This window comes from Octodon degus, unplaced genomic scaffold, assembly GCF_000260255.1.
Source record: "Octodon degus isolate 3935 unplaced genomic scaffold, OctDeg1.0 scaffold00210, whole genome shotgun sequence".
NCBI classification, from domain to species: Eukaryota; Metazoa; Chordata; class Mammalia; order Rodentia; family Octodontidae; genus Octodon; species Octodon degus.
The window spans coordinates 3,490,126-3,505,042 of NW_004524786.1; the positions used below are offsets into that span (position 1 = coordinate 3,490,126).

At 50.0% G+C, this 14,917-nt stretch overlaps 1 protein-coding gene across 1 annotated transcript in view; it reads left to right on the forward strand.

Annotated features, from left to right (window-relative positions):
- The window catches only part of Cadps (calcium dependent secretion activator), a 489,489-nt gene that overhangs the window by 314,229 nt on the left and 160,343 nt on the right, over nucleotides 1-14,917 (forward strand). The window contains exons 10-11 of the mRNA XM_023704988.1: nucleotides 3,427-3,535; nucleotides 9,933-10,111. Of these exons, the coding sequence (XP_023560756.1) occupies nucleotides 3,427-3,535; nucleotides 9,933-10,111 (288 nt within the window). The remainder of the gene's footprint in view (nucleotides 1-3,426; nucleotides 3,536-9,932; nucleotides 10,112-14,917) is intronic.

Below are 14,917 nucleotides of genomic sequence, written 5' to 3' on the forward strand. Positions count from 1 at the left end.
TATTTGGGGAAAGGCTAATGTCCAGGGTTCAGTAAAAATAACAGCTACAATCAAAAGCAAAGAAAGGAATTTAGGTGAGACGCAGTGTCAGTCTGCATATCCATTTGTTTTAGGCCTCTGTGAGCAGTAAGAGGGTTAGGGGCAGCCCTCAGATCTAATCGTCACCCTCTGCTTACTAAATCTAACCGAAACCTGGGGACAAGCTTAAGGATGCTGGACAGCTCCCGTGTGTGAAAATGGCAGATCTCAGGCCTGGGGAGACTGTTTGGTGGTCTAAGCACCTGCCTGGCAAGCACAAGGACCCAAGCTCAATCCCCAGTACTGCATGCTGTGCTGGCCCTGAAACCGGGCATGGTAGCACATGCCTACAATCCTAGCGCTGGGGAGGCTGAAACAGGAGGATCACTGAGCCTAAGCTGCATAGCGAGACTCTACTGAATAAATATATAAAATAAATTTAAGTAATAAATAATTTTATTTACCAAATAAATAATCAACACCAAATAATAATAAAAGTACCAAATAAATAAATATTTTTTTTAAAATAAGAAAGAAAGGGGACCGGGGAGATGGCTCAGTAGAATAAGCGCTTCCCTGGCAAGCGCAAGGGTCTGAGTTCAATCCCGGGTCCGCAAAAAATAAATAAAATAAGAAAGAAAATGATAGATCTCAGACCTCAATTGTGTTCAGACACTTGAGTATCTTCATGGAAGGACAATGGAAAAACTGGCATGCTGGTTCCCTCCTGCAGTGCAAAAACTGGCAGCCCGAGTCAGGAGGATCACAAGTTCTAGCCCAGCCTGGGCATTTTGTGAGACTCTGTCAAAGAAGAAAAGGAGGGGAGGAAAGAAAAAGAAAAAGGGGGGAGGCTAAGGGTGTAGCTCAGTGCATAGTCCCTGGGTTCTATCAGGAGAGGGGGAGAGAGACAGAGAGACAGAGACAAAGAGACAGAGAGGAAAGAGGAAGGAGGAGGAGGAGGAGGAAAAGCAGAGGAAGGAGAGAGGAGAGAGAGAAAACAGAAGAGAGAATAAAGAACTTCCTTTTACGACCGAGAAATGTGCATTTCATTGGAAACAGCTTTCTTCTGAAGCTTAAACCCAAGCAAAGGCCCTTAATCTATGCCCCCACCCTTCAAGCACTCTAGAGCAACTACGGTTCTGCCAAACCCGCCATAAGTAGAACTATTCAAAGAACATTCTCCGTTCCTCTATTTTCTAATCTAAATGGCCAAGTCCTAAATAAAAATAATCCCCGTACAACAGCTCCCATTCATTTACACTTCGGACGGACCCAGCTTCCTTGAGTGACTTCAGCGGTTCACCCAGCAGGGGGCAGCAGGAGACAGAGCTGCGAGAGGGCGGCTGCAGGCCGCAGCGCAGAGGCGAGAGGGCGAGCGGCGGGCCGCGAGCAGCGAGCGGCGCAGGGGCAGCACCTGCGCGCCTCTGGAGACAGCGCCCTTGCGCTGCGCTGTTTTTCTGATCTCGACTGAATAGCAGAACCTCTCCGCTTGGCCGATCACATTCAGAAACTATATCATCTCTCGTGTTGCCAGATGAACTGTCAGGTAGAAATCGCCAGGGATCCGCCCCGGGGGCCTGTGTCACCTCTGTTGCCAGCCCAGGGGAGTCCGTGACCTGCAGGGCTGGCTCCAGCGTGGGACGGCTGGGCTGTGCTCGCACTAACCAGCGCATGAGGGCGGAGGCCCTCGTTGGACTGCACTAGCGAAGGCTTGGCTTGTGGCGTGTGGAGAACCGAGGTCTGTGAGTCCCCGGCCGCCTTCAGAGGAGTTAAAATCTAGGGGCCAACGCACCAGCTGAGCCGCGCAGTGGTAGGGTGCTGGTCCCCGTGTGCAAGAAGCGCTTCCACAAGAAGCACGGACACCGCTGTCGGATGTCGGCCCCGTGGGCGTCGCACCCAGTGTGTGCAGCAGCGATCGTCCAAAGCAGAGTGAAGGCCCCTGAGGCTCACGAAGCGATGGGTTGAGAGCGGGGGATCCCAGGCCCCCGCATCCCCGCTTGGTTCATCCTTGCATCAGGAGAGCAGGCGCTGTTGCGGGCCGTCCTGCACATCCCAGAGCATCGAGGCGGTTGGCCTTCCGGGACAGTTCTCTGTGGCCTGGCTTGCTGTCCCTGGGGACCTTGTGCTAAGGCACAGGTCCTACCCATGGCAAGCTCTAGAAAACGACTCATGGGGCGGTGACGTTTTCCGCGTGGACCAACAGAGGGCAGCAGCAGACAAACCAGCCCAGGAGATGCACTGCAGGGACATTTTCATCGTGCCTGGGGACTCTTCAGGACTGGGGTGGCGCAGCAGAGTTTTGTAAGACTTGAGAACACCCATTTCTTACTGCCATCATCAACAACAACAACAAAAGATAAAAAAAAACAAGTCTCCCCAAAGAGAGACTAAGACTGTTCCCAGTCAGGATCAAAGTTCACTTTGGAGATGTCTCCTTTAATAACAGGCACTCAGTGGTGCGGGACACCTCGTCCCTTCCTAGACATCTGACATCCCTCCATGGCAAGCGTGCCGAGAGCTGAGCCTGCAGCTGGGGCAGGCTTGCTTTCCCACCGCTCCCTGCAGCGAAGCCAGATGTAGAAATGCCAAGTTTCCATGCCAGGGCTGGATGCACAGTGACGACAGGCTCCTGGAGGCGGGCCCGCAGCCCCGAGCAGCCACCCCGTGCCGGCACGGGTGCCACACGTCAGTGCAGTGAGAGCTGCCACCTAGGGCACCAGCGACAGTGGCCACGCCATCAGGGGCTGAGGCCTGTCCGCTGTGACTGGCACCTAGCAGTCGAGCACTCATTGCTTGTGACAGCATGTCATCCTGCACTTGTCTGAGATGAAGGGAAGACTCTTCAAAGCAACCCGAAGCTCTCCCTCACCGAGGGGTGGGCGGCAGGATGACGTGTCCAGCTTGACGCTGAGGACAGGTCTTCCAAAGATAAAGCGCTCTTCAAAAATGCATAAATAAAGGAGCGTAGAGTCTCTACCTCCAAAGCGAACACCTTTGTGGCGTCCCACAAGCAAGGTAGCCCGGCCAGGCCAAAGGGTGTGACAGAAAGAGCCTATAAATCGCCCATGTCCTGCCACACTAGTGGCAGGTGCATACACCCTCAGGCCAGTATGAGCAGCAGCGCTAGCCGCTGGCTTGACACAGCTCGTGCCGGGTGGCCCAAGCAGGTGTGAGCGCCTGCCTGTGTACATGTGCCCGGTCCTTGCAGTGAGCCAGCAGCACAGGTCCTTAGCTTGTACCCCACCTGCAGGTGGGCTCCCAAAGGACCTCAGAGAGGCTACAAGTCACACAAGCAGAAGGAGACAGAACTGGATTTGAGCTGAGTGGGAGGACCGGACTGACTGGGAGGGTCTCTGCGGGGAGGACAGGCTCTAGGGGACCAATCTCACGGTCTGCTTTTGCTCCCAGGTCAGTCAGTACACATTTGCCATGTGCAGTTACCGGGAGAAGAAGGCGGAGCCGCAGGAGCTGCTGCAGCTGGATGGCTACACTGTGGACTACACAGACCCCCAGCCAGGTACCCACCCTCGGCCCTGGCCCCGCAGCGCTGCCGTGCCTCTCCCGTCAGTGGCCTGCTAATAAATATCAACACTCAGGTTAATATTAGTAAGAGTTCTTGCTGGGCACTAAGTGTGGACTCAGGGCATCGCGGGAACCACTCCAGCCGAGACCCTGCTCTTACGAAGATTTCCCCTCCCCCCAGTTGATTAAATGCCATACGGGCCTGGGGCTTTTGTGTTACACAGTGGATTCTCGAATTGAAAACCCAAAAGAAAAGATGTGCATTCTCCTTTTGTGTATCTTCAGCCACATCAAACATACCATGGTAAAATGCATTCTTGAGAAAAGGATTTCTACATGTACACTACAGACCGTGTGTGTGTGTGTGTGTGTGTGTGTGTGTGTGTGTGTAGCTTTTCACCAGTGATGTGTGGGCAGAGTTTATATCTTCATGACCCAAGTAGAATTCAAGAATTGGGTAAGGCGAGGCCGCAGGACTTGGTAAGCACCGACTCCCTCCGTGCATTGGTTCCTAAGACACGGCCTGCAAGCGCAGTTCCCAAGCCTTATGTAACGAGGAGAACCACATACGTGGAAGTGTTTCTCGTAAGTTCTATGTCGCAGAAGTTTTACATCCTGCCCCCTCACACTCCCCCCGCCCATTTTCTCTTTTCCCCAGAAAAAAATGAATAGAAATCAGCCTCAAAGAACCTTCAAAATGAGGGTGGGGTGCGAAATCGCTTCAGCATATTAATGAACAACCACCACCAACAGCCCTCTCTCAGAGAAGTTTCTTTTTATGCCAAATCTGCACAAGGGAAGCATTTCCAACCATACTGCATTATTTGGCCCAAAACCTTTTTTTACTCCCATATTGCTCTTCCACATGCAACAAAATACACATCAAGAAAAACACTTTGAGAGAGGGTGGGACAGGAACCTGGAAAGGTAAGGCAGGGAAGGCCTCGGCACCCCCCTCCCCGGGGAAGCGGCACCCCGAATCCCGACTCTTGGGACTTCCACCTGGAGCTCACGTCCTTCCAGAGCATGGTGTGGAGCTGACCGTGTCAGACAGGAGTTGAAGCCCTGCCTGGAAAGCCTTCCTAAGGCGCACAGCCTGGAGTTAGAACCTGACTGCTCTGCAGAGCACCCTGTCAGGCGGAGGGGCTCTGTCTTGAGAGCCAGGTGTCGGGCCGTGCTATCACTGGGCTCTCTTTGCAGAGCCACATTCAGTCACGCCCTAGACCTCCATCTTACCATGGGAGGCCCAAGAGTCAGAGAAGCAATGCACAGAGCATCTCGCGACAGTCACCTCCTGGGTCACTGCCTGCAAGCCCTTCACGGCTCCCAGGCCCCACAAGTGCACCTGGCCCTCAGCACCTCCCACAGAGCTCAGGACGTGGAGCATCCGCCCATTTTGTAAATGAAGAGGTTCCAAGCGGGCAAGGGCATCCCTGTGGCTGGGTGGGGCTCTGTGTCCCTCTTGGACACTTCTATATGGACATCAGTGGCAAAGGTAGTTATTACTGATTAGCTGAAAGCAGAACTTGCTTCCTGTAGTGAAGAAGATGGGGCAGAAAGAAAACTCTTCAATGTGCGCACATAAAGAGTAACTGGGCACGAATGATACAGTGAAAGCTTTTGTATTTATTTTTCTTAATAATGCGCTCATGAGATTTAATTTATAATTCCTTTGATGAAAGATGTGAATGGAAAAACATTGATTATGATCTCAGGAATATTAGGCAGTTTCTTCTCTCTGCCTTTCACTGTATTTCCCAAGTAATGCTTAATTGAGAATAGAGATTTAAATGTTGCCAATTGTCATTTTTTTAAAGGAAATATTTAACTTAGATATTTTTTTTTCTTTTCTGGTCTTGGGGATTGAACCCAAGGCCTTGGTCATACAAAGACAAGGATTCTGCCACTGAGCTGTATCTCCCACTCTCAACCCCTGAACTCAGAATTCCTTTTTTCCTCCCTCCCTCCGATTCTTCTTTTGTTTCTCTTCTCTTCTCTTCTTCCTCTCTCTCTCTCTCTCTCTCTCTCTCTCTCTCTCTCTGTAGTCCTTCATGAAGCTGCCCAGGCTGCCCCAGCCTGTCAGATTGCAGAGGTTACAGGTGTTTATCGCCTTGCCCTGCTTACTCAGAATTTCTTAAAGAGCGATTATTAAAAGTAGAGGTCTCTGAGCCCCACTCCTAGCCTGTGAACCAGAATGCGAGGATGCACTCTGAGGGATTTCCATGTACAGAAGTCTGCCGGCTCTGGGTCTAGGGACACACATCTCAGCCAGTGTCCTGGGAGATCTCAGGCATGTCCGTGGCAGCTCCTGAAGGGTGGGTGTGCAGGTTGACAGGGAGAGGACTCGAGTCCATCTCTGTGGCTCCCAGTCTTGGCCTTCTCCAGGGTGGCAGTGGAGCCAGCTGGTGGAACTGCCCCTGGGCTCTGTCCCATTGGCAGGTCTAGAGGTGGATGCTGTCCTTGCCTCAGAAACCAGTGAGCTCCCAGGTCACCCAGACTCAGTGAGCTCTGCCTCTGTGGCAGCCTGAAGTATCCATTTGGGAGGTGGGTAAATTACAGTAGGTGAGTTTCCCACATGGCCGCTCTTTTCACCTGGAGACGTCGGGCTTTACCTTCCCCTGCATGTGATGCCAAGGAGACACAATGGTCTCCCAGCTCCCCAAGCGGTGAAGTCTTCAAGTAAAAGGTGATCTGGGGCTGGGGAGATAGCTCAGCAGTCTAAGTGCCTGCCTGGCAAGCACAAGGGCCTGGGCTCGACCCATCCATGCTGTGCTTGCCCTGAAATCCTGGGCATGTTGTGCCAGCCACAGAAACCAGGTGTGGTGGCACACGCCTATAATCCCAGTTCTGGGGAGGCTGAGATAGGAGGGTCACTGCAAGTCAGAGCTGTGTAGTGAGACCCGTACCAAATAAATGAGTGATTAAAAAAAAAGTTAAAAGGTGATCCATTCAAAATCATGCCACGGCACAGAATGTCAAGCGGCTAACTTTGGTCATAGACAATGTATATGGGTCTTTTCTTTACCATTAGTGCAGGATGACATCTGAACAGTGGTTGGAAAGCACTTGTGCCTCTGTCCCTGGCCTGGCCAGCAGTCCCTCGCCTGGCCTGCCCCCGCCTCTGCCATGCCCATGGGCCAGTGCGCTGTCACCAGCCGTGTTCCGCAGGACGTGCTGCTCCCGCTGACCTATGACCCCTGCTGTGCATGTCACCGTCCGCGTGCTCCTGACCCAGCTCCCAGGATTGTGCTATTCCTCTCCCCTCTTCTGGTCTCCTCAGGATGTCCTTGGGCTCCTGCAGTATGGCGCCGACAGCCCCCAGCTCTGGGGCAGCCGGGCGTTGGGCATTAGAAGCCCAGCGCTGCTAGGTACAGACCAGCTTTGTGCTCCAGGAGAGCTGCGTTTGCGCTGTGATGGTTCCTTCAGTTGGGGAAGTGTATGACAGCACCGAGTCACTGGGCTGCAGGGAGTAGAAAAAGAGCTGACCATCTACTGCCTCTCCACCTGTGCCTCTGAATACCTGCACAGTGCGGAGGGCAACCACTTCCCAAGGGCCCTGCTGACTTTTTGAGGGTCCCTCCAGGAACACTGTCCTCACCCCCAGCAGCGGCCACGAGGAAGAGGAGGGGGTGGGGAGAGCACCCCTCCAGGAATATTTAGCTAGACACCCCTGACTGCGGCCAGGTGGGTTTCTCCGGGGTCACCACAGTCTGCACTACAGTCCCGTGCTTCCTTCTAGCTCCCTGGCACCCACTTTTCAGGCCATGCAGCTCTCCTACCCCTGTGCTTCCAGAACTTTCCTCGCCATGCCATCTGCAGGTTCCGCAGGCTTTCCCAGCTTGCTGCCCATACCTCACCCTTCCTGAGTTATACGTGTTCATGTGCCCTTCACAGGAAGTTAGGCAAAATAGCCCCTCACAGTCAACCGTCCAAGAGCTTCATTAAAACTTTCTTGAGCCAGGCATAGTGGTACAGCCTATAATTCCAGCACTTGGCTGAGGCAGGAGGATCACAAGTTTGAGCCCTGCCTGGGCAATTTACTGGCTTAGCAAGACCCTGTCTCAAAGTAAGAAATGAAAAGAGCCAAGAGCTGAAGATACAGCTCAATGTGAGGACATCTAACTCAATCCCCAGTACCAAAAAAAAAAAAAAAAAAAAAAAAAAAAAACGGCTTTGATGTCATATCACTGGACCTTCCATATAAAGAAGTAGCTATCATTGCGCTAATCTCTGGCTATTCTAAGTGAAAAACTTCCAAACCACAGTCACTTCTCTGCAGTAGATGCCTGAATTAATATTGTCGTCACAGGAGGAAAGTTCTAATATCCCCAGAAATCTTTGCCAGTGCCAGCATCACACAGGTTGTTAACTGAACCTCATTGCAAATTTTGAGATGCGAATCATTCATTTATTCTCCTCTCTGCCTTTAATAGCTGGGGAGATGGTGAGAAAGCTGATGCAGATAGTACGCTTTATTCCTTGGTGGCAAGTTCCACCTGACCTGCAGGCTGCTGACGTGTGCTGATGTGTGCAGTGCACTTCAGCCTCGGCCCAAAGGGATGCTTGTATTTGCTCAAAATTTTCACCTTCAGAACTGCCAGTTGAAAAAGTCAGGGCTAGGGCTTATTCATTCCTTCAGCAAATATTTGTTAAGCACCTACTTTGTGCCATTCACTATTCTAGATGCCAAAGATGTGGGTGAGAACAAAACAGGCAAAAACTCCTTGCCCTCACGGTGCAAAGTGAATTGTGTAGTTTGCGAGAAGGTAATAAGAACAGCGGAGAAAAATTCAAGAAGGTACGAGGGGTGGGTAACAAGGGGCAGAGGTCAGGGAAGGCCTCCTCCAGATGTGAACTAGAAAAAGCCTTGCAGGAAGTAAGGGTGTGAATCATGCAGAGATCTAAAAGAAGAGAGAGATCTCCGGGTCCGCGGAACAGCAAGGGCAAGATCCCGAGGTGAGAGTGGGCAGGGTGTGCGTGGCCGGCACGAGGCCAGGGCTCTGCTGAGCACCAAAGGCAGGGGGAGAAGACTCCAGACGGAGAGCAGTGGAGGGGCAGGCCCACTCAGTCTGGGCCGCAGGTCTTGCCAGGAGGTAGGGTTTCCCTCTCAGTGGAATGTAGAGCTGCTGGTGAGTTTGCACAGAGGATGACCTGGCCGGACACTTGCTTAGTTGGATGATTCCAACACCTTGTTGAGAAGTGACTCCAGAGAGTGCAGCTGGGCAGACGCAGCAGGAGGAGGCTATTGAAGGAGCCCACAAGAGAGGTGACCGTGGCCAGCTCTGGGGAGCAGCATGAGTTGGGGGCGCTCGCACCCCGCAATGTCCTAGGGATAGAATCCCGAGACTGTCGATGCCACTGGAGAGGTTAGGAAGCGGGAGCAGTAACGGCCTGGGACTGTGCGTGGCAGCTTCTGTGGACATGGGCTAAAGCTCCTCTGGGATGGAGAGCGGCCTCTGCAGAAGGAAAGTTCTCGACTTCTTGACTCCATGCGGAGAAGTCAAGAAAACCACTGCCTGGCCAGAGCTAGAGTTCAACAGAGAGGTCCAAGGCAGGGAGAACGGGGAGGCCCTTGGGCGTGTTCACACCAGTGCAAGCTCAGTGACATCACAGAAGAATGGGGATAAAGTAGAGAGGGGCCCCAGGATGGGATACCAGGACACGCTCACACCTAAAGGTCAGGAGGAGCGGGAACAGCCATCAGCCGGCAAGATAGAAGCCGCAGGCCATGGAGGAAAAGGAAAATTCAGTCTCCTGGAAGCCAAGTAGAGAAAGCGTTTCAAGGAGCCAGGAGTGTGTACCCAGTGCTGCTGGTGGTGACGGAGTGGATGACTGGAACCAACCGCCGGACTCAGCAATGGGGAGGTCTTCGCAAGAGAGCTTCAGTCAAGCAGCTGGAATAGAGCGGCAAAATCAGGAGAGAGACCGCCGCCTCTGGAGTGTGGCTCGCGGAGCTTGCTAGAAATGCAGGCTCGCAGGCTCCATTCCCGAGCTCTGCTGCGCGAATCGAGATGCTCAGGGGATTCCAAAGTTGCGGCTGCCTTTGTAGAGACAGGCTTCTCCTCCTAAAGAGAAGAACAGCGGGGCAAGAGTTGACAGCGGAGCAGGGATCCGAAAAGGTTTGGTTATTATTGTTCATGTGTTTGTAAATGCAAAGGGGAAAGAAGCCTGGTCATAGGCGGAGTGTGGCCACCCTGTCAGCCTCCTGCTTGGCCGCTGCACGGAGCCAGGCTCACGGTGTCTCTTCCGTGCTGCGGTCCCACCGTGACTCAGTGGTTCTGAGACTCCCTACCCTTGAGTCAGGTAAATCACTCTTTCCCTTCTCCGGCTCAAGGAGAAGGCGCTGAAACCACCCAGCCTTGCTCAGAAGCTGCTCTCTCCTCACCTTGCAGGTCTGGAAGGGGGCCGAGCCTTCTTCAATGCCGTTAAGGAAGGAGACACGGTGATATTCGCCAGCGATGACGAGCAGGACCGCATCCTGTGGGTCCAAGCCATGTACCGGGCCACCGGGCAGTCACACAAGCCCGTGCCCCCAACCCAGGTCCAGAAGCTCAACGCCAAGGGAGGGAACGTGCCGCAGCTCGATGCCCCCATCTCACAATTCTGTAAGTAAATATGACATTCTTTAAAAATAAAGCTCCACAGAGTAAAGCAGATCTTCCAAAGCTGAATAAGAAAAAGGAGTTGCTTTTGTATTTAGGATTCACAAAACCATGTTTGCTGGAAACATGCAGGGGATTCAGGGTGAGAGCTGCAACGCAATGGTAGATGAAGGTTATTTTAAAGTGCAATACTTGATGTTCCCCTCCAAGGAGCACACACAGGACAGTGCGTTTCGTGCGTGCTTCTCCTTGCTCTGGTGAAACTGTGGAATTCACAGCCAAATATGTATGTGCTTGAGTCCTTCAAATAGAGTAGATCATGTATGTCATGGCTTCATTTCTTCCTATTACAAGTAATTTTAAAATAGGGTTGATTTGAAATAAACTCAAATCTGCAATTTAGAACCATTTAAAAATAAATGATGACGTTATCACATGCAGTGGGGAAAAGCACCTAAAATCCCATTCCTAGCTAGAATATCAGATACGCAGAAGTGAAAGCCTCCCTCCCACAGCCACCCGCACATCCCCTGCCTCCCCCTGCCTCTGCTGTTTACTCTCTTGCCCCCTCGCTCCATCTCCTGTGGCCGAGGAATGGCTTTTCTCTCCCAGCCCTTCTGATGCGCAGGATAAGGGGATAGCTAGTATACGCTTGGAGACAATTTACTACAGCAAGGTAAAATACAGTCATCAAGCACAAAACCAAGCAAACACTCACCCTACATAGAAACCCTTTTATTACCCCGAATATCAAGTCAACCGGGGATTACTGAGGCACAAGCCAGGGGAGCAGCAGTTCTGGTGGCCCCCTACTTTAGCTCAGAACCCGCTGGCTCGGGCTGGTCACGGAGCCCCTCCCTGTCTAGAAATGAAGATTACTAAGGATGAAGACACACGAGGGCCTTCCCACCAGGAGAGCCGGGGCAGCCAGCGAGTGAACCCGGAAACCCACGCTGCCACCACCGATCAACACCACGGAGAGTATCACCGATGGTGGCTTGATGCAGAAACAGAACATTAGACAGATAGGTGATCAAGAAAGGCTTCTCCGGGCTTAGCCCAGACCCAAGGATCTTGTCGTCCACTATCTGAGGAAGGAGAGCTGCAGAGAAGGAAAGCAAACGAGAACGCCCGAAGCAGAGCGCGATGTCTGCACAGCGCTCCCAGTCTCCTCTCTGCAGACAGATCTGAGGCAGAACACAGGCATACGGCCACTTGGCAGCTCTAACAGCTAACCAGAGATCGCTTCTCTGTTAAACAGTTGCACAGCTTCTGCGTCCATTCCTCTTCCCGACTATGTTCTTCCACCTTGAAGTCCCCATTCTGGTTGAGAAACACGACTCTTTCTGCATGCAACTCCCCTGGGTGCTGTCAGGAGCTGACGTTTTCAAAAAAAAAAAAAAAGAGCATTCTTTGGTAGAAACTTGTAAACAACCACATAATCACAGTGGCTTTAGGAAAATTAGGAAAGACTAAGGCAGTCCGTGAGGTGGACACGGGGGCAAAGGATAGCCCTTTTGTGGCCACCACTGAGGCTCCTCCCCTTGCTGCTTTCTCTTGGTATCTTGTGGCCTCTAGGTTTACCTGAGATCCATAAAGATAATGTAGTCATTCGCTGGAATAAAAACTATACAATATTTATTTTCTCTAAATAAAACCACCTGTGTGAAGGACTCCCTGCCCTCACCCTTCCTGGTGGCTTTTTTGTTAATACTTTTTTTTTTTTTTTTTTCCTGCAGTACCAGGGATTAAACTCGGGACCTTGTGCTTGCCAGGCAGGCACTTATGCCACTGAGCTATCTCTCTGGCTTTTGTGATACATTTGAAACCATGCACCATATCCACCTGGAATGTACTCACTCTTGCATGAGGAAGATGCTAATTATAGTCTCCTTCCAGTCAGCCTCATGAAGCACAGATCTGAGGTGATATTTGGAAAACACTGGTCTCATTTCCAAATAATCTCCAACTCTTCTGAGGTCATCTCACCTTGCATTCAGTGTCTGTTCTATCATCTGCCATTGGCACAACTTTTGCTCACTAAATAAGGAAGAAGAAAGGTGGGGTGAAGTTACATGGAGACAGGCTAGGGTGTAGGGTTCAGCGATACTGTAGGCGCTTAGCGTATGTGAGCCCCTAGCTCAAGCCCTAGTGTCAAAAAAAAAAAAAAAAAAAATAGAAGACCAGTGAAGGAAGCTCCTGAAAAAGAGTAGTGATTCTTCATGAAAGTACACAGGGGCTCTTGGTGGAGATTTCCTCCCTGGGTAGCACTTATATAGTTATGAAATTTAAATGCTCACTATTAGGTATCAGCAAAAAGACTCCACCGAATATGCACAGCTTGATTAGGAACTTTTATGAAATGAGGCACCTGGAAAAACCCTCAAGGTTGGAATCTGAGGGACAAGCAGTATCATCCCTAGATAGGTTAGGAGGTGGTCTGAGAGAGAAAAGCTAATGCGCGCCCCTGGGGTTTATCAGAATTTATCTACCTGGCAGTAGAACCACCTTTCCTTCTACTGATTCTTTGAACTGTGCCCACGAACAGGCTTACTCTGAAGAACACGAGGCCTTATCACATCAACCTGGCTCTAGAGAAAAAGGCCAAAATGTTCAGCCATGTGGGTTGTGGATTATAGAAGACCCCTTTCTCCGACTGGAAACATCCCATCGAGTTACGCATCGTCTAGTCTGCCCAGCTGGGCAGGTGGTCAGCGATGGGTGGCGGTCCTACTCTGAGCCTCAGGGCAGGAGCACCACCTCCTCCGTGTACAGCCACTGCACGAAGCCCGAGGCAGAGCCTCAGCACTGCCTCAAATTCTGTCTATTGCTAGCTTGGGTGCTCAGTGTAACAGCAGCCAACATACCAGCTTCTGTTCCTGCAATTTAGAAACCATGAAAGGAAACCAGTCAGCCTTAAATCAGTCCAGTCTTCCTCTGAGCATTTGCATTTGGGAGTAGACAAAGTCGAGGACAAAGAATAAAAGAGGAACTGGGGACAAATGGCATGGCACGTTCCATCCCATGGGGCCTTGAGCACGCGCGTGTGTGCGCACAGTGTGAGGGCAAGGGGTGGAGCCAAAGTTTTAGGGGCGTGTGCTACACCATCATGGTTAGTTCAAAACTCGCCTCACAAATACCTTTACCTAAGTTCATCATCACTGTTAAACAGATCAAACTGTGTGGGTAATTCAGTGAAACCCAGTGTCAATTCCTACTTAAGACGACCAACTAACTCATCCCTGATTTGCTGGGACTTCCCTACTACGAGTATTACAAGTCCTGTGTCCCAGGAAACCCTCAGTCCTGGGACAGGCAAGCTGTATTGGTCACTCAGTTCTACAAAGCAATAAAAATGAATAAACATCACACATTACTAAGTAGCAAATTTGGTCCTTCACTTAATTGGGTTCATTTGTTGAAGTTACAACACAAAAATCAATCACAAATTCTCTAGCTAGCAAAAAGGGTTTTAAAAATCAAGTATTGCATTTTAAAAAGGTTTCTTTGGCTTTCATAAGGTAAGGGCTATTTTAAAATACTTGACTCTGCACATAGCTCAATAAATCCTGTCTTTCAATATTTTGACAACAGCTTTTCAATGACTTAACTTGGTCATGGCTTTATTCGTGTGTACACAGCCAAGGGAAGCTAAAGAGCAGTAAGGAGCAACATACAAATTTGGGGGAAACAGAGAAAGACAATCTTGTCAGGTTCCGATCTGTCCCAGGGAAACTTGAGAACGGAATGTTTTATAGTGTGGGAAATTTGGGAATAACTGGGAATTGATTGGGTCTCCAAATTCAGTTTGACACACTTCTTGATACAGTTTATAATTTTTACAATTTCAAAATGAAAAGACCTATCTAAGAAGGAATGGAGTGGAATATTTATGTGGAATTGTAAAAATGGAAAAAATAGATCCTGCTATTCATTAGTTTGTGTGTGACTCTACAAAGATTTTGGGAGGGTTCCATCAACCTTTAAAACTATTTTCGTTCTTTTGTGATTTTTTTTTTCTGTGTGTTGTCGATTTAATTTTTTCCCTTTCAGTTAAAATTTTAAAAATTAAGTTGGTACCTAGTTACTCAACTTTTTCAAATAAATACTTGCAGTTCTCCAATCTTTAAGGCCACCGTTGCCATATTAGAAACATCCAAATTTATAGTTGCATTTATACCTAGTTTTATAATTGCCATAATTTATTCCATCAGGTGGCCTCTCACTGGGACACCTTATCTCTGCCTATTCTGCATGAGTGGAACAGTTAAAATCTGTACCTTAATTCTCAGTTGAAATGGGGTGGGTAGGAAGAGGGTATTTTAAGTTTTGACATTAGATCAATGATTATATGCCATAGTACTTACAGTTAATCATTTTAGTCTATTTCTCAACTAATAATATCATGGATCCCCAAAGTTGGATGTTTCTGAAAATTGTTCTAGTTTTGCCGATATTGAATAACCTTCAATAGCTAGGGGGATTAGGGTTACTACCGGTTCGGGGGGTGGGGGGTTGTTTTTGTTTGTTTGTTTTTTGTTTTTTTTTTTCTTTTCTTTTCTTTTGTTTGAAGTTTTCTTGTTCGATCTTTGCTCCAACCCAAGAACTTTAGCTGCTAGGTTAGAGCTCCTGTCTGCTTTCCTGGGCCTTGTTGCTAGTCTTTATGTTCTTCTGGTTTGTTCCTTCTTACCCTGCTAACTTCTAGCCGGACTGAAGGGTAAGTGCTCCCCCATAGCTAGCACAGCTCAGATAATCTGACCAGATTATCTGACACC